The sequence below is a fragment of the Hoplias malabaricus genome, chromosome 15 (genome assembly GCF_029633855.1).
Source record: "Hoplias malabaricus isolate fHopMal1 chromosome 15, fHopMal1.hap1, whole genome shotgun sequence".
NCBI classification, from domain to species: Eukaryota; Metazoa; Chordata; class Actinopteri; order Characiformes; family Erythrinidae; genus Hoplias; species Hoplias malabaricus.
The window spans coordinates 30,813,527-30,827,801 of NC_089814.1; the positions used below are offsets into that span (position 1 = coordinate 30,813,527).

The following is a 14,275-nucleotide window of genomic DNA, read 5'->3' on the forward strand; positions in this document are numbered from 1 at the left end:
TATATGCTATTTTCCGAGATGCAATTTTCCCAGTTCTACTGTACACATCAATACAGCTTTTTAAGCTCAAGGCATGTCATGATCACAAGTTTCCCTTTGTTCTGTTGCAGTATTGAACTTGTTTCCTTTATTAATAGCTTGGATAGTGATAGCCTACAGTAAGAAATAACTCATCTCTGTTCCCATTGCAATATCGGCAGAAACTATAGACTCAATGTTTCCCCACAACAGAACTGTGGCTGACGCTATCACAGTAATTGTTCAAAAGATAATTCAAGCTAAGCTACTAGTAAAATACTATTGTTGGCTAACTAAGCTGTACGTTTTAATTTGTACCTCTATAAGCCTATAATCTTATACCTAGATATGATATGACACACACCTGGCTGTTTAATATGATGTTTTTAGTGGGTCTTGTGTTACCATTGTCACAGAACTCCATTGAGCCAGCTCTCAGGATTTCAGGAAGCTACTTGAATTTATTTAAGGTAAAAAATATCCAAGAACAACCATTGAATTCATCCTGAATTTCATCAGCATTGGTGTCATGAGGTGAAACGCATGGTGTCTGCTTTCACTAACACAGATCTAGTGCCCTGGACCTCAAGAAATTGTGAAATTTGAGATACACCTGGCAAGGGAACCTTCTGCCTGGAACAGGGTGGCCTTGCCCTTAAGCAAGTTGATGACTGCCTTTCAAAATTGCGCATTGCGAGATTCAGGATCCACAGGGTGAGAGGCACTAACACTCTTAAGGGCAAGGCCACTCTGTTCCTCCAAGTTGGAGTTTCATTCAGGGTCATCATGGTGCGAGGTGCCCCATTGCTTATGCAAGCAGACCTGTTTTTTGGGGACTCTGAAATCTGGGGAAGGTCTTGGCCCATTCCATTACTCTTCATGGTTGTGTCTCTGCAAAGATCTTGTTGATAGTTTACAGTACTCTGTTCAGCTATGCTTCTGTGGCTGTACTAGGTGAACCTCAGGAAGTGGGCTGAAAATGTAAGTAAAGAAATGGCTTTCTAATAAAATAGCTGAGAGGTGTAAATCACGGCGATTTAATGATATTTAACACACAGTTCCTTCTGAGAGGTGGTTATCCGGGACAACACATCAACAATACTCTCATTTCGCCAACCTGGTTACTACCTTTCTGCCTGTGCCTTTGATGTTATGCTTTCTTTCCAGCTCTCAGAATTCTCGCTGCGTCTTTTGTAGAGCAGTGCCATAATCCCTTTGTTTGACAAGCAAGTTCAATTACCCAAACCCAAACCACAAAGGCCAGACGAGGTATATTTATATAGAACTTTATTTTTATGCACTAATACAGTTTCAAATTCCCTGTGCTTGTATCTAAAGACATTTCAGATGACGTGGCTTTGTCTTTATACATAACATTATACATCTGTGGCAAAACAGTAGCAGATGCAATCCACACATTGTGCTTATATTTTTTTTATATCTTTTTTTGTTGTTATTATTTTTTATATTGGTATTTTCTTTTATATTCATTACTCAACATGCGCACATCTTCTGGACCTCGCAGAATAAAATAAATAAATAGATAAATAAATAAAAACCAAACATTCAGAATCCTGTTTGTTTTTTGTGATTTTTTTGTGTGTGTTTTTGTTTTATCTTCTGTATTTATTCGTATTAAACTCTGCTATGATTTTTCTCCACTTCATTGCTTGCATTTGTCTTCAACGCTGGCCTTACAGAACAAAACTGCAGGGGCTTGTGCTCATTTACAAACGCTTCATCATAAGAAGACCATTAGTCTAAGACTAGAAAGTGTACATACACAGCAGCGCAGTTCTTTTAAGCCTGTGGAGTTTTAAATGCAACTACCACCCAAGAGACCTGAAAAATTAATAGAGGCTAAGCGAACTCAATCAGCTGAAGGGCCAATGTGGAAAACAAACAAACAAACAAATAAATAAAGAAACTAAATGACAATGGTTTGTATGATTTTATATCCACAACTACCCTTTGGTGATTCACAGGTCTGGGTCTAGTACACGTTTCCCAGATGGCTACAAAATTATTCTGGATCAGGTCTGGCCCACATCTTGAATTGTCTTGACCCATTTGCCACAAGGAATTGCTGCACTTGTGTGGACTGCTCTTGCTGGACACAAGGGCCACATGTCAATTCTTGTGCTACTTTTGGCTCACCTCCAGTTTGCCACGGCCAGTACGACCATATCTTTGTTAGACTGAGCAGTCGCTTTTGGTTCACGTGCAGTTTGCCAGTACCAACAGTGGGCCAGCAGTGCAGCATCTCTGCCAGACGTGGCCCACACAAGCTGTAAAGGTATTACAAACAAAACAAAATAAATCCATGTACCAGTACTTAATGTATGGGGTAGTGTTACCTTTCCATACCATTACCATGTTTTCACAAAATTCTCACACACCTTTTTATACAGTCACATGGAGCCCACTGGTCTGCTTGCACTACCAAGGTCCCAGCCCCCAGACTCCCCTGGCGAGGGACAACTTAGATCCCAGAGCAGTTTTGGGCTTAAGAACCCCAAAACCTGGGGAATTCACATAATCTCGAGAGTCTTGTTTTCAACTTGTGGTATGTGATCCAGACTTAATCTCTCAGTAGAGCGGGAGGATCTGGCTCACATGACACAACTGGCGACCCTGGATTCTATTCTATTCTGTCCACCTCCAGGATGAAGTTTCAAATCGTCCCTTTCCAGGGGGTCTCTGTTTCCTAGTTTTGGGTTTCCTCAGGGACTCTGAGGCTCGTTATTGATTAGTCAAAACAGACCAGTGCTATACCAGTGCTATCGAACAACACTATATGACCCATGGTTTCTGGGTGCACTGCAGATCCAGTGTTTCTTATAGAGTTTGTAGATATTCTGTCCCCTCTTTGCTGCAGTAACAGCTTTCACACTGTGGGGAAGGCTTTCTGTTAAATGCTGGAACATTTCTGTGAAGATTTGATGGCATTCAGCCAGCATTTATGAGGTCAGGTCCTGATGTTGAATGATTAGCTTTGGATCAGAACCCCAACTCCAGCTCTACTACAGAGATTGTAGCTACACAGCCCAATGCTAGAGGGCGTTCCCTCCACCACCCGTTTCAGTTCACACTTGACATGAGGGAAGCTCCAGAGGGTCTTATGCCACTTAATGTTCTTCGATGGAGTTACGCAAAGCTTTGAGTGCCCAGCTGAACGTTTGTGTTCACAATAGGTGCACGTTAAGAAGCTGAATTCATTAATTATCTGGAGGGTCTACAGACCTGTGGACATATAGTGTATAGATATATTGTGTACATTTGGAGAATATTTACAGCTTGTAAAATGCATCCTCTCATCATATATCATACCAGTTACAATGTGCAAAAAGTTCTCTGAGGTCTTGAATGGGCAAAACATGAATATTCATGAGCTTTCAAATAAAGGGCTGGATGAGCATTTACATGAGATATGACCGATTCAAGGCGGATGAGGTGGTTTATGAAACTGAGCCTAGAGGAATCCATTTGGTTACTGTTCGCTCTGCATCTGTAAAGCCAAAATAAAAAAAATGCCACAAGGCTTGCTGTAGATGACCGCTCCTATTTACTTCAGTTCTTATTCATTTGGATATTTGCTTACACTGTACACTGAGAGCAGAATCTAGCACATTTCCTGAGTCATGACAAACACTTCTAGCACTGATCTGAGATGAATTCCTCATCTTAGTCTCGCACACACAGGCACAGGATAAGAGCCGTATGATCCCAGGCCAAACCAGTGTGCTGACACAGAATGAGCGTCTGGATTAGGGGGCTTGTAGGGAGCACAGACGCCAGTCTAGCCGCTGAGCTGAAAAAGAACAACGTGCTGTACACAGGAGGATTTTTTTATAGGCATGCTTGAGTAAGAAGATTCTCACTTCAGGTGGAAAAATAACTGTTTCTGATGAAAGGTGTGTGGAAAAAATATATATATAATTATCTTCAAGGCCTTCGCATGTCCAATACGTCGAATCATTACGATGTAAACACATTCTTTTAGAGTGCTTGGATTTGAAATGCTTAACTGAGTTTGAATTTTACCCTGTTGTGGCAGTAGGTACCAGACATCTGTTAAAAACAAGTATAAAGCTACCTCAGGGAAAGTTCATTACTTCATTTTCTGTTACTGCTTCTTCCTAATCAGGGTTATAGTGGAATAACTGGGCACAAGGCAGGAACTCGCTCTGGACATCTACGGAATACTCCGGGACATCTGTGGACCTGTTCTTTGGAGAGTCTCTGGACTTGATATGTGAAAGGGGTTACACACTCACTCAGTCATTCGTTTCTGTTTCCTATCACCAGGAAGAAACAGGAGCATCAGAGGGAAACACATTGAGACACAGAGAGAACACACTACCCTCCTCACAGAAAGTCACACTAGAGCTGTGCAGCAGCAGCACTGTGCTGCCTTCACAGAGCATTTATATTAAATTCCCTGCCAATTGCCCCATTTCATGAAAATGTTTTTGAGAAAATCCGTATTTTTAAATCCATTCATGGTAGAGGAAGTGTTGTGAGGCCACTATTTTACTTCTTTCAGCATGACATACAAAAACTGAAATCACATGTTCACTAGTGGAAAAATAAAAGGAATTTAAATATGTTTTGGAGGTTATCGCAGTTTGTTCCTCTCACAGATGAAGAAATCAGAAACTGGGGCTTTTCTCTGCAATTACCATTTTACATCAGGGACCTTTGAATGAGACTGTGTGAGGGAATGGGTGAGTGTGTGATGCCCTGTGATGGACTGGTGCTCTTTCCAGGGTGTGAGCTCTACCTTGCACCCAATAATTCATGGTATGCTCTGGACACACTACATCCCTGAAAATGCGGAAGCGGTCACAGGAGATGAATAAATGATTGAACACTCGGAATCACTCTTTATGTCTATTTACGTTGTTCTCTATAAGTCTACAGCAAGACAGTCTGGAGGAATACCAACTTCTCTGACCACTGTAATATAAATAAAAACCCATCTCCTCTAGTTTGTTTGATCGAAAAATATATGTTAATGAGCTAGCATATTACTTTATAATATAATCTTACTTTTAATATTTAATATCATATTTAAACCTTTGGGCTTTAAAAGGTAAAATATCCTAGTAAACATTACTATATCATATATTCATTGATTAGCCACAACTTTCAAATGACCTCATTTCTACACTCATTGTCAATTTGATCTATCATGTAGTTATACAATCAGACTGTAGTCCATCTGTTGCTCTGCATACATTGTTAGCCCCTTTCTACCATGTTCACCCCAGCAACACTACTTTGACTAAACCACTTTTTAGAGACAATAGCTCATCTGTTGCTTCACAGTTGTGTTTGTGATGCTGTAGTCCTCCATCAGTCGACACAAGGCGTTGTTCGCTGGATGTTTTTCACTAGTGACACTAGGGAGTTAAAATACTTTAGCAGCCCTGCTGTGTCTGATCCACTCATACTAGCACTACACACATAATATACCAGCCAAATAATACCGGTTCTGTCCTGATCACTAAAGGAGAATGGGGGCTAACAAATTATACAGAGCAACAGTTGGGCAACAAAGTGTGCATTTATAGACCTATGGTAAGTGGAGTGTAGAAACAAGTAGGTGATGTTAGGGCTTTTATATATATGCGCATATATCATTAAAAAAATGAAAATGCAAATTTCCTGCAGAGAAAAATACAGTAATATTTATAGATAATTTAAATTAGGACTGCCACTGATAATGATGTCGAACACTAAACGGTTTGTCATATCATTTGCATTCGTTCACTTTCGATATATTGCACAGCTTTTTGGAAAATCAGGGCAGTTCCTATCAACAAAGTAATGAACCTCCAGCGCTACTTCAGGGCTTCTGGTCATTGTGGTTGTGCTTCCAGTTGCTTTCGTGCTCTCGTGTCCTTCCAAAAGGGAGCAGTATCCTGTCCAGCATCTTTCTCACGGTCTCTTTTTAACGGAACACTACGTACCTAAACTTACATCTACAAAATCATTGTGATGCTTCGTTGACCTGTAATAGGGAGCCTATGTCTTTGGGCTCAGCACTGTAGAAACTGGACTATGTAACGTTTGGAGGAGGGTTGAACACTACCTCGCCTCTCCCCTCCCCCTCCTCCTTGATATTTAGGACAGTGCTGCAAGAGTGAATTACACTCTGCAAATACCAGATCTTACCTAGTGTTCCTTTAAAACACATTAAGGTTATTATGCAGTCAATCAGGTTTCCTGTTACTGTCCTCATCCTGTAAGATTACGGTTTACAGTACCTCTCACTGGTAGGCAATATGTGCAGTTAAGACATAATACATTTTTATTATCTTTGTCGTTATTTTTTAGAATAATTATTCTACAGTTATTTACATGTGATTGATAGAGCTATTATATTACAGTATTCACAGACTGCATTCAAAATAGTTGGAATACGTTGGTGGTACAAAAGATGATACAGGTATGTCCGCAGTAACCGAACCGGTCCGATGGGTTCTGAGTTCTAGGTACAGATAGACAGGCTTATGATAGCTTTGATAAACATATTTGATCAATATGTGATGGTAAACTCTTCTGTCTGTTTGAGGTACTCTACAATTAGCTGAAGTTATGGGGGCAGACGACAGTGTTGAGGCTAAAATGACGTGCCCTTATGTAATCAGTTTATTCAGCTTCATGAAATATATGCTAAATTTATGATTAGTAGATGAAGCAGCTTTGCCCATCCCCCTTATTCTGTTCCTTTGGTATGGTCTATAGATAACATTCTAAATATTACTTCATAAACATCGACAAAGTCTTGCGATATGGTCATATTTAAAAAGAACTCATCATAACACACTGGCTGAGGAATGCCTGGTCAGTTTATTACATTCATCTAGCGCAGGTTAGAGGGCTGAGTTTTGTTATAATGGTCTCCCAACCAACTAGCCGTCTACAATTCCACCCCATCACCTGAGCTCCCTCTATCGCACGCCATGCCAGGACACACACCTGCTTCCACGGATACATGTGTTATCAGCCAGATGAGTACAATGCCATCAGACCTCCCCATGAGTAGGAAGAGAAGAGAACGGCCAGATCCATCACATCAGCTGACAGACGCTGGTGATGGCTGGCAATGTGCTCCGTGATGAGGGGAGGGAAGGGCTAACCATCCACCCACAGAGCGAAGCCAATTGTGCTCTTTAAGGACGTCCAATCTTGGACAGCTGAGGCATCAACGATCTCACTGGTTGGAGTGCTGGGCCTATCTGGAGCTCCCATCTACTCTTAAACTAGGCCCAACAAATTTTAAAGAGCTTGAATATTGTATATTATCATTTTATTTGTGTCGTCTGTAAGGGACAGTAAGGCTAATTAGATTAAGACAAAAAAGAAATCGTCAAATGCCGGTGCTATGATAAAACCAGGCTTAATATGTGTTCAAGAAATATACTGCAATGATATAAATGATTTCACTGTATTCTCAGTAGATCATCAGTTTGAATTCTGAAATACAGTCGTAGAAGTATATATTAACTGATGATGATAAAATCTCGGATTGTCCGTATCAACTGATACATCGGTCAACTGATATATCGGTCAGGCTGTAACTGATATAAGTCAATACAGTGTGCATAAGTGGGCTTGATACAGCCAACATCAAGCCATCTGTTCACTGATGTTACATTCCACTAAACCCAAGGCTGTGAGGCCACACAGCCAGTCAAGTGAATGTGTTTTTTTGACTTTTCATGCCTCAAAGGAAAAGAGCATAAAATCAATTACACCACTGATTAATAGACGGATGACATTTTCTCTCTCTCGCTCTCCGACTATTATAACCCTCCTAATCAAAGCATGGCTTCAACTGCTGTGTCAAAATAAATTAATTACATTACGTTGTGAATTATTAGAGCATGTCACTTCATTCTGCTCATTCAGAGTGAAGATTCATGGTCCTTTTTTAACAGCAAATTAAAAAGTAGTCTAAAGAATTAATAAAAAGTCTACACTAATATTCGTGTCACTTAGGATCCCTTCTTAAGATATTTTAAATAAAAAATAAATTTCTGGTTAAATGACTCTTTTCTATAGTGATTCTCTGCAGTAGATGGATCTTCTATCCATTCTGCTGTTATAGATTTATTATTATAATATTTGTGGCTATTGATGACACCCATTAGAATACACTAAGATGTGATCGGTACAGGTTAGTATACACTTGGTCCATAAATAGGTCGTTACACCTAATAATCATTGTTTTATGACCTCACTGTGTAAGTGCAATCCATTTGTCATTGTCCAGTGTTGTCATCTGTGGCAGTTTCGTGTGCAGTTATGCTCTTGTATTTGTGTTAAGCGTGTGTATGTGTGTGTATAAGTGTTTTTCTGAGATTCAGTGTATTATCGTGTAATTTTCTACACCATATTTAGCTTTACAGCCCTCATTTAAAGTAAGCCCCCCGTTATCCCGTTCAAACGCATCAGCAGAATAGACTGCGGTTTCGATATGTGAAGGAGAAGATGTTGTGGAGTTTCCAACTACTGTGCAGAACCCTTTATACACCATGACTAAATCCATAAGGAGACTGATAAGGTGAAGGGATTGGGCCAGTAGCAGGGGTTTGGAAATGGTGCAAGGAAAAGCTGAAAGGGGTTGGGGGTGGGTGGCAGGGAATCACGCATGGTCTTCTGTTGGTCTTTCCGAAGTGTTGAAATCAAACCAGGCGCTCACGTCCACGCTATTTTTAGCGAGGGGCACTGTGGGGACAATATGAATTATTTATGTGTGCGTTCGTCATCCGACCTTTGGGCCAACTGAGCGCACCCGCTAGTGCCACGGACATGCTAAGGTCAATGACAGACATACATTTGTGCTCATCTGTGCTAGCTGAAAAAAACAAAAGGACACCACGAACCAAATGACCAGGAAGGTGTGTTTCTCTCATAACAACGATGCTTTTCCTGGGCTACAGAGACAAAAAAGCTTTCGAGTCAACTTGAAGGAAAGTCTTAAGTGATCGTTCATTGAATCACTCTTTATCAGAAGTGATCTGAGGACAGACGCGAGTCCGAGGCAGTAGTGAAGAATTGCGTACATCGACACAGCTCACAGCTTTGTATTCCTGCTTTGAGAAGGGTCTATAGTTCCTCCGAATCCCCCCCCCTGGTCCCTCAAAGACGGTACTTGCGCAGCAGGTCAGCCTGCCACATGTATTTACGCTCGGGGAAGCGGTCTGGGATCTTGATCTTACGGAAGTCCTGGATGCACTTCTCCAGCTCCTCTTCCACGGTCATCTTCTCCTTAGCAGGCCTCTTCTTGCTGGTGCTAGTGTCCCGGGCACTTGCGGTAAGGGTGCGGAGGAGGTCGCTCTTGCGACGCTGTTCGGACTGCTGCTGCTGCAACAGCTGCTGAACGGGGCCTTTCTTCGGGGGGCGGTCCAATGTCTGAACGTGTGTTTGTCGGCTCACGGGGCCACGGATGACCGTGCCTTGCGGAGAGCTTGCTTCTGACTGGCTTTCAGAGCTGGAGGTAGAGAGCTCGTTGAAGGAGGTGCCGCTCTCGCCCTCGCCATCGCCTTTGTGGCCCTTGCAGCAGCAATCACAGGGGGGAGAAGACCAGCGTGACGGACCCCCTGAAACAGATGGACGAGAATATTAATGACAGTAAAGACACACACATTCTGATGTTTTACAATTATTTTCCACAAAGCAATAAAGCAACTTTACTTATTTTATTTTTTATAATCAATTAGTGTCATTTGAGAAATGTAGTATCATGGAGTTGCTCACACAGATGGTGTTTTACAACAAGATGGATGTGATGGCGGCACATCACAGCACTGAAAATCACAGTAGTTCCAAGGAAAGAAACCTACTATCTTTTCTTAGAATGGTTATGTTAGAACAGGGGTGCCCAACTCCAGTCTTGGAGGGCCGGTATCCAGCAAAGTTTGGTGATTGCTCTGCTAAAATACACCCCTTAAACCTGCCAATTAACAGATGAGTTGATTCAGGTGTGTGAGCAGAGGTATAACCGGTCCTCCAGGACTGGAGGTGGGCACCCCTGTGTTAGAAGATTTGACAAAATCACATTTGAATTACAGCCACATTTCCAAAAATGTCCTCTGTCTACAGCACTTTTGAACCATCTGAAAATAGCTAAGGCCAAGAGATCTTGTCAGGATTTGATGTATGGCACTTCATTATAGTGTTTCAGATGCATTTCATGATGCAGCAGCAGACAGCGTTACGTAACAACTTTTTTCAAATTACTCTTTAGCCCATGGGCTATATTTATCACAGTGACATGATAGTTTCTCTTGTGATGCTGTCTGAGGCCTTGAGCTTTACCAAAATGAGATTTCTCCAGATTTCCAGAATTATCTTACAGTACGTTGTACTGTCTTTAAAGTTTTGTACTCTTATATCAACAGTATTTTTTTTTAACTATTTGACCAATGTTTTATGAGGTTTGAAACAAAGTGATGAACCACAGGCGATCCTTGTGAGAAGTGGCATTGCCCCTGAAATACGTTATACCGTAAAATAGAGTAACGTCCCGTATTTGGACACTAAAAACGTGTTCCGTATTGAGCCGAAATGGGACGCAATTTGTGTGTAGCTTGTGATTTTGTGTTGTGTTTTGGTGTTGCTCCTCTAGTGATGTCATAAAGCGGATAGTAGTGGACCTGCCTAAGTGGGCTCTACAGCAGCCCTTAGATTACTAATTTTTATATTCTATGTTATTATAGGAAAACATTATAGCACACCGCGTCTTTCATGTTAACCTGCATGTTGTGTTCTTTAATTTCCCCACCTCACCTCTGCTTCAAAATCTAAATACACTGTAAAAAAATTCTTGTAAATTTTATAGTAAAATACTGGCAGCAGAGTTCCCAGGCATTTACCGTATTTTTACAGGAACACTACTGTATTTCAAATTTACAGCATATTACTGTAATTGAATAATACAGTAATTTACTGTAAATACTGCGATTTACAGTAAAATACTGGCAGCAGAGTTCCCAGCCATTTACCGTATTTTTACATTAACACTACTGTATTTCAAATTTACAGCATATTACTGTAATTGAGTAATACAATAATTTACTGTAAATACTGCGATTTACAGCAAAATACTGGCAGCAGAGTTCCCAGCCATTTACCGTATTTTTACAGGAACACTACCGTATTTCAAATTTACAGCATATTACTGTAATTGAATAATACAGTAATTTACTGTAAATACTGCGATTTACAGTAAAATACTGGCAGCAGAGTTCCCAGCCATTTACTGTTTTTTTTTACAGGAACACTACTGTATTTCAGATTTACAGCATATTACTGTAATTGAATAATGCAATAATTTACTGTAAATACCGTGATTTACAGTAAAATACTGTAGCAGACTCACTGTAAATTTACAGCAATTTTTTACAGTGTAGGTTTGACCCTCCTGCGCACAAATTTGCCATGTCATTTCTGTGTTGTTGACTTTAGCTAGCCTAGCGGTACAGAGTTTGCTAAAATGAAACTAAACTCATGCTTCCAAAATGAGAGAGAGGGATTTGAAAAACAGTAGTGTTCCTGTATTTACAGTGTATATACAGTGGAACTCTGCTGCCAGTATTTTACTGTAAAATTTACAAGAACTTTTTTACAGTGTGTCCTGTTCAGTAAATTTACATTAAATATATTTAAATATCATGTAACCTACAGTATAATACAGTATAATACCAGGATTAATAGCTAATATCAGTTTGTCGACATTGCTGCAAGCTTAGTCCCCTTCCAGTGAAGTCTCTATTTGTGGGGTTGTAAGTCATCTGATGTATACAAAAACCTCTCCTTAACTGCATGGCCTAGTCTATAGGCAAAAACTGTAGTGGAACCAATTACAGCCCCTCAGTACTTCTTGTGGTGTGGCATTTCCCAAAACGAGGAACCAGCCCAATTTCATGTCAGTGACAGGACTAAGCATTTTTTACTCTCCACTTACAAAGGTGAATCGCCAACCTTATAAGTGAAGTGCCACCCCTATTAGACCTTTAATCAGGCCTGAAGTTTTGGCCTGAAACCAAATACAACCTTCTGAACTTCCTGTATGCACTGACCCAAACCACTTCAAGTTTTGAGTCTGAACCTGACCCAAGGCCAAAATAATGTAGGCCTATTTCAACAGGGCCTGAACCTCATAATCAGATTTTGAGTGAGAAACCAACCCAAGTGCAGCATAATTCTGTCTGAAATGGACTCGAACAGGATCATAATCACCCAAAGCACTAAACCCGATACAGGCGGCCAGTTACAATTGCATTCAGACAAATATTTCAAGCTCTAAAATGTGTATTGTATGAGTGTCCATTATGAAGGGACACCATCTGAGGTGGAAAGGCAATTTCCATCACAATTCACCACGCACAGTGTTCCTAATGAAGTCAATTACCCAGGCTGTGTTTTTCCGAGGGCCGTCACTAAGGCATTGTGTCTTGTTGCACTATTCCCCGCCCCCCACACACACTGATCTACACTACACTTACCAACACTGATCCATGTCATATTTTTAATTATGCAACTTCAGTCCATTTGCATTTAATTATGCAAATTCCACTCCGGATGTCAGAAATGATTCACAGCATGCGATCCTGCTCTTGATTGGAGTCATTAGTTGTCTATATAGATGTTTATGCACGTAATCGGGGGCACACAGACTTAATTGAATGTACTATAAAAGGTAATTGGTTGGTTGTAATGTGGCTGTGTCCATGTGTGGAGGAAAACCTCTGGAAGGCACGACACAGGTGACAAAACCTTCTGGCTCCCACATCCTGTCAGTTTTTGTAGTTATCAAAAAACTACGAGGCTGGAATGTTTACAGAGGTCATATTTTATCCCTTTTCTAGAAGCTATATAACATCTGTGACATGCTTAGATCACAATACCAAAAGCACCAAACCTCACAGCGGCAATCTCATCCTGTCTAAACAGACCAGTTTCAGCACTTGTTCCTTTAAATGAGAAAGAGCTGCTTGCTGTTCACCCTGATCTGAGCGCACAGCTGTGAGAAGTGAGGAGAAGAAACTCTGTTTTTTAGCCATTTTCGCTAGGTTCTCTTACTTTCCTTTTCTTGTTTTTATTTCTGTTTTTACTCAATGCTCTTATTTCTCTGCACTTGTGTTAGTTGTGTTTGTTGCATTATTTCACAGTGTGTGGGTTGGTGGGCTCCAGATCGCCAAATTAACCTGCCCATGCACTGAAAAAAGTAGTTTTTTATAGTATGTCCCCTTTAAGAGAGCGAGGTGATATGTCTGTTGAAACATGAAGGAAGTTGTCCTCTCTTCAAACACTGGCTGAGGAGTTGGAAATCAATAGTTAATTTCTGCAAACTTTGTTTAAGTCTTCTAAATGATATTTCAGTGATAGCATTGCCACTAAATATTAAAGGTTTCGATTCATCTCTGCGTTGATAAGCTATTGATTGATGAAAACACGGGCACACACACACACTGCTCCTAGTGATTAGAGGCAGTGAACATTCAAACACCCAGAGCAGCAAGCAGCCACCTAAGTTGCCCGGGGAGCAGTTGTGCCTTTCTCAAGTGCACATCAGCTGTGTATGTTGAGAAAAGAGAGAGCGCTGTTCCTTCAATTCCCCCCAACCCCATATTTTTCTGGTGACTTTTGGTTCCTTAGCACACTTGTGGAAAGGTTTAGGCCATGGCTGCCATCAACAAAGTAGTATCTGTGATACAATGCTATGACAGTGATGTTAGCAACTCTGAATAACTCTGGACTCTCATTAGCAATACAGGACAGCTTCTTGTATTCGGAACATCAAACCACAAGCAGTGGCCCATCAGGAGTGTTCTTTTTTTATACAACCCCCCTTTGCCCATTATATACAACTAGAGCTGGAATTCATTTGTGTCAGTCGGTGTAGAGAGGAGTCTTTGATCGATGAGCTGGAGTCTTGTAATTGGTGTTTTGAAAAATAGGCCTTGATATAGCACAACAGCTAAATCTGCTGTTGGCTAATTTCCCTGTCTAAATAGAATTAACAGGATGCAGCAAAACAACGGTGACAAATATCACATATTACAAAGACCTTGGTGGATATTTTGGCGAAGCATTTATCTGCCTTGCCGGGATAGAAGTTGGACATGCTGCTCATTTACTCTTTTAGACCCTACTGCAGAGATATCCAAAATGTTTCCTCCAAAAGCTACAATGCTACAACCCCACCCCCAGTTGTAACAATGAGCAAACTACCACAGTG

The 14,275-nt window shown here is 40.8% G+C and overlaps 1 protein-coding gene across 1 annotated transcript in view; it reads right to left on the reverse strand.

Moving 5' to 3' along the window:
* Nucleotides 1-9,171: 9,171 nt before the first annotated feature.
* Nucleotides 9,172-14,275, reverse strand: part of kctd16b (potassium channel tetramerization domain containing 16b) — an 86,299-nt gene continuing 81,195 nt past the window's right edge. Inside the window, exon 2 of the mRNA XM_066646518.1 lies at nucleotides 9,172-9,632. Coding sequence (XP_066502615.1) covers nucleotides 9,172-9,632 — 461 coding nt within the window. The remainder of the gene's footprint in view (nucleotides 9,633-14,275) is intronic.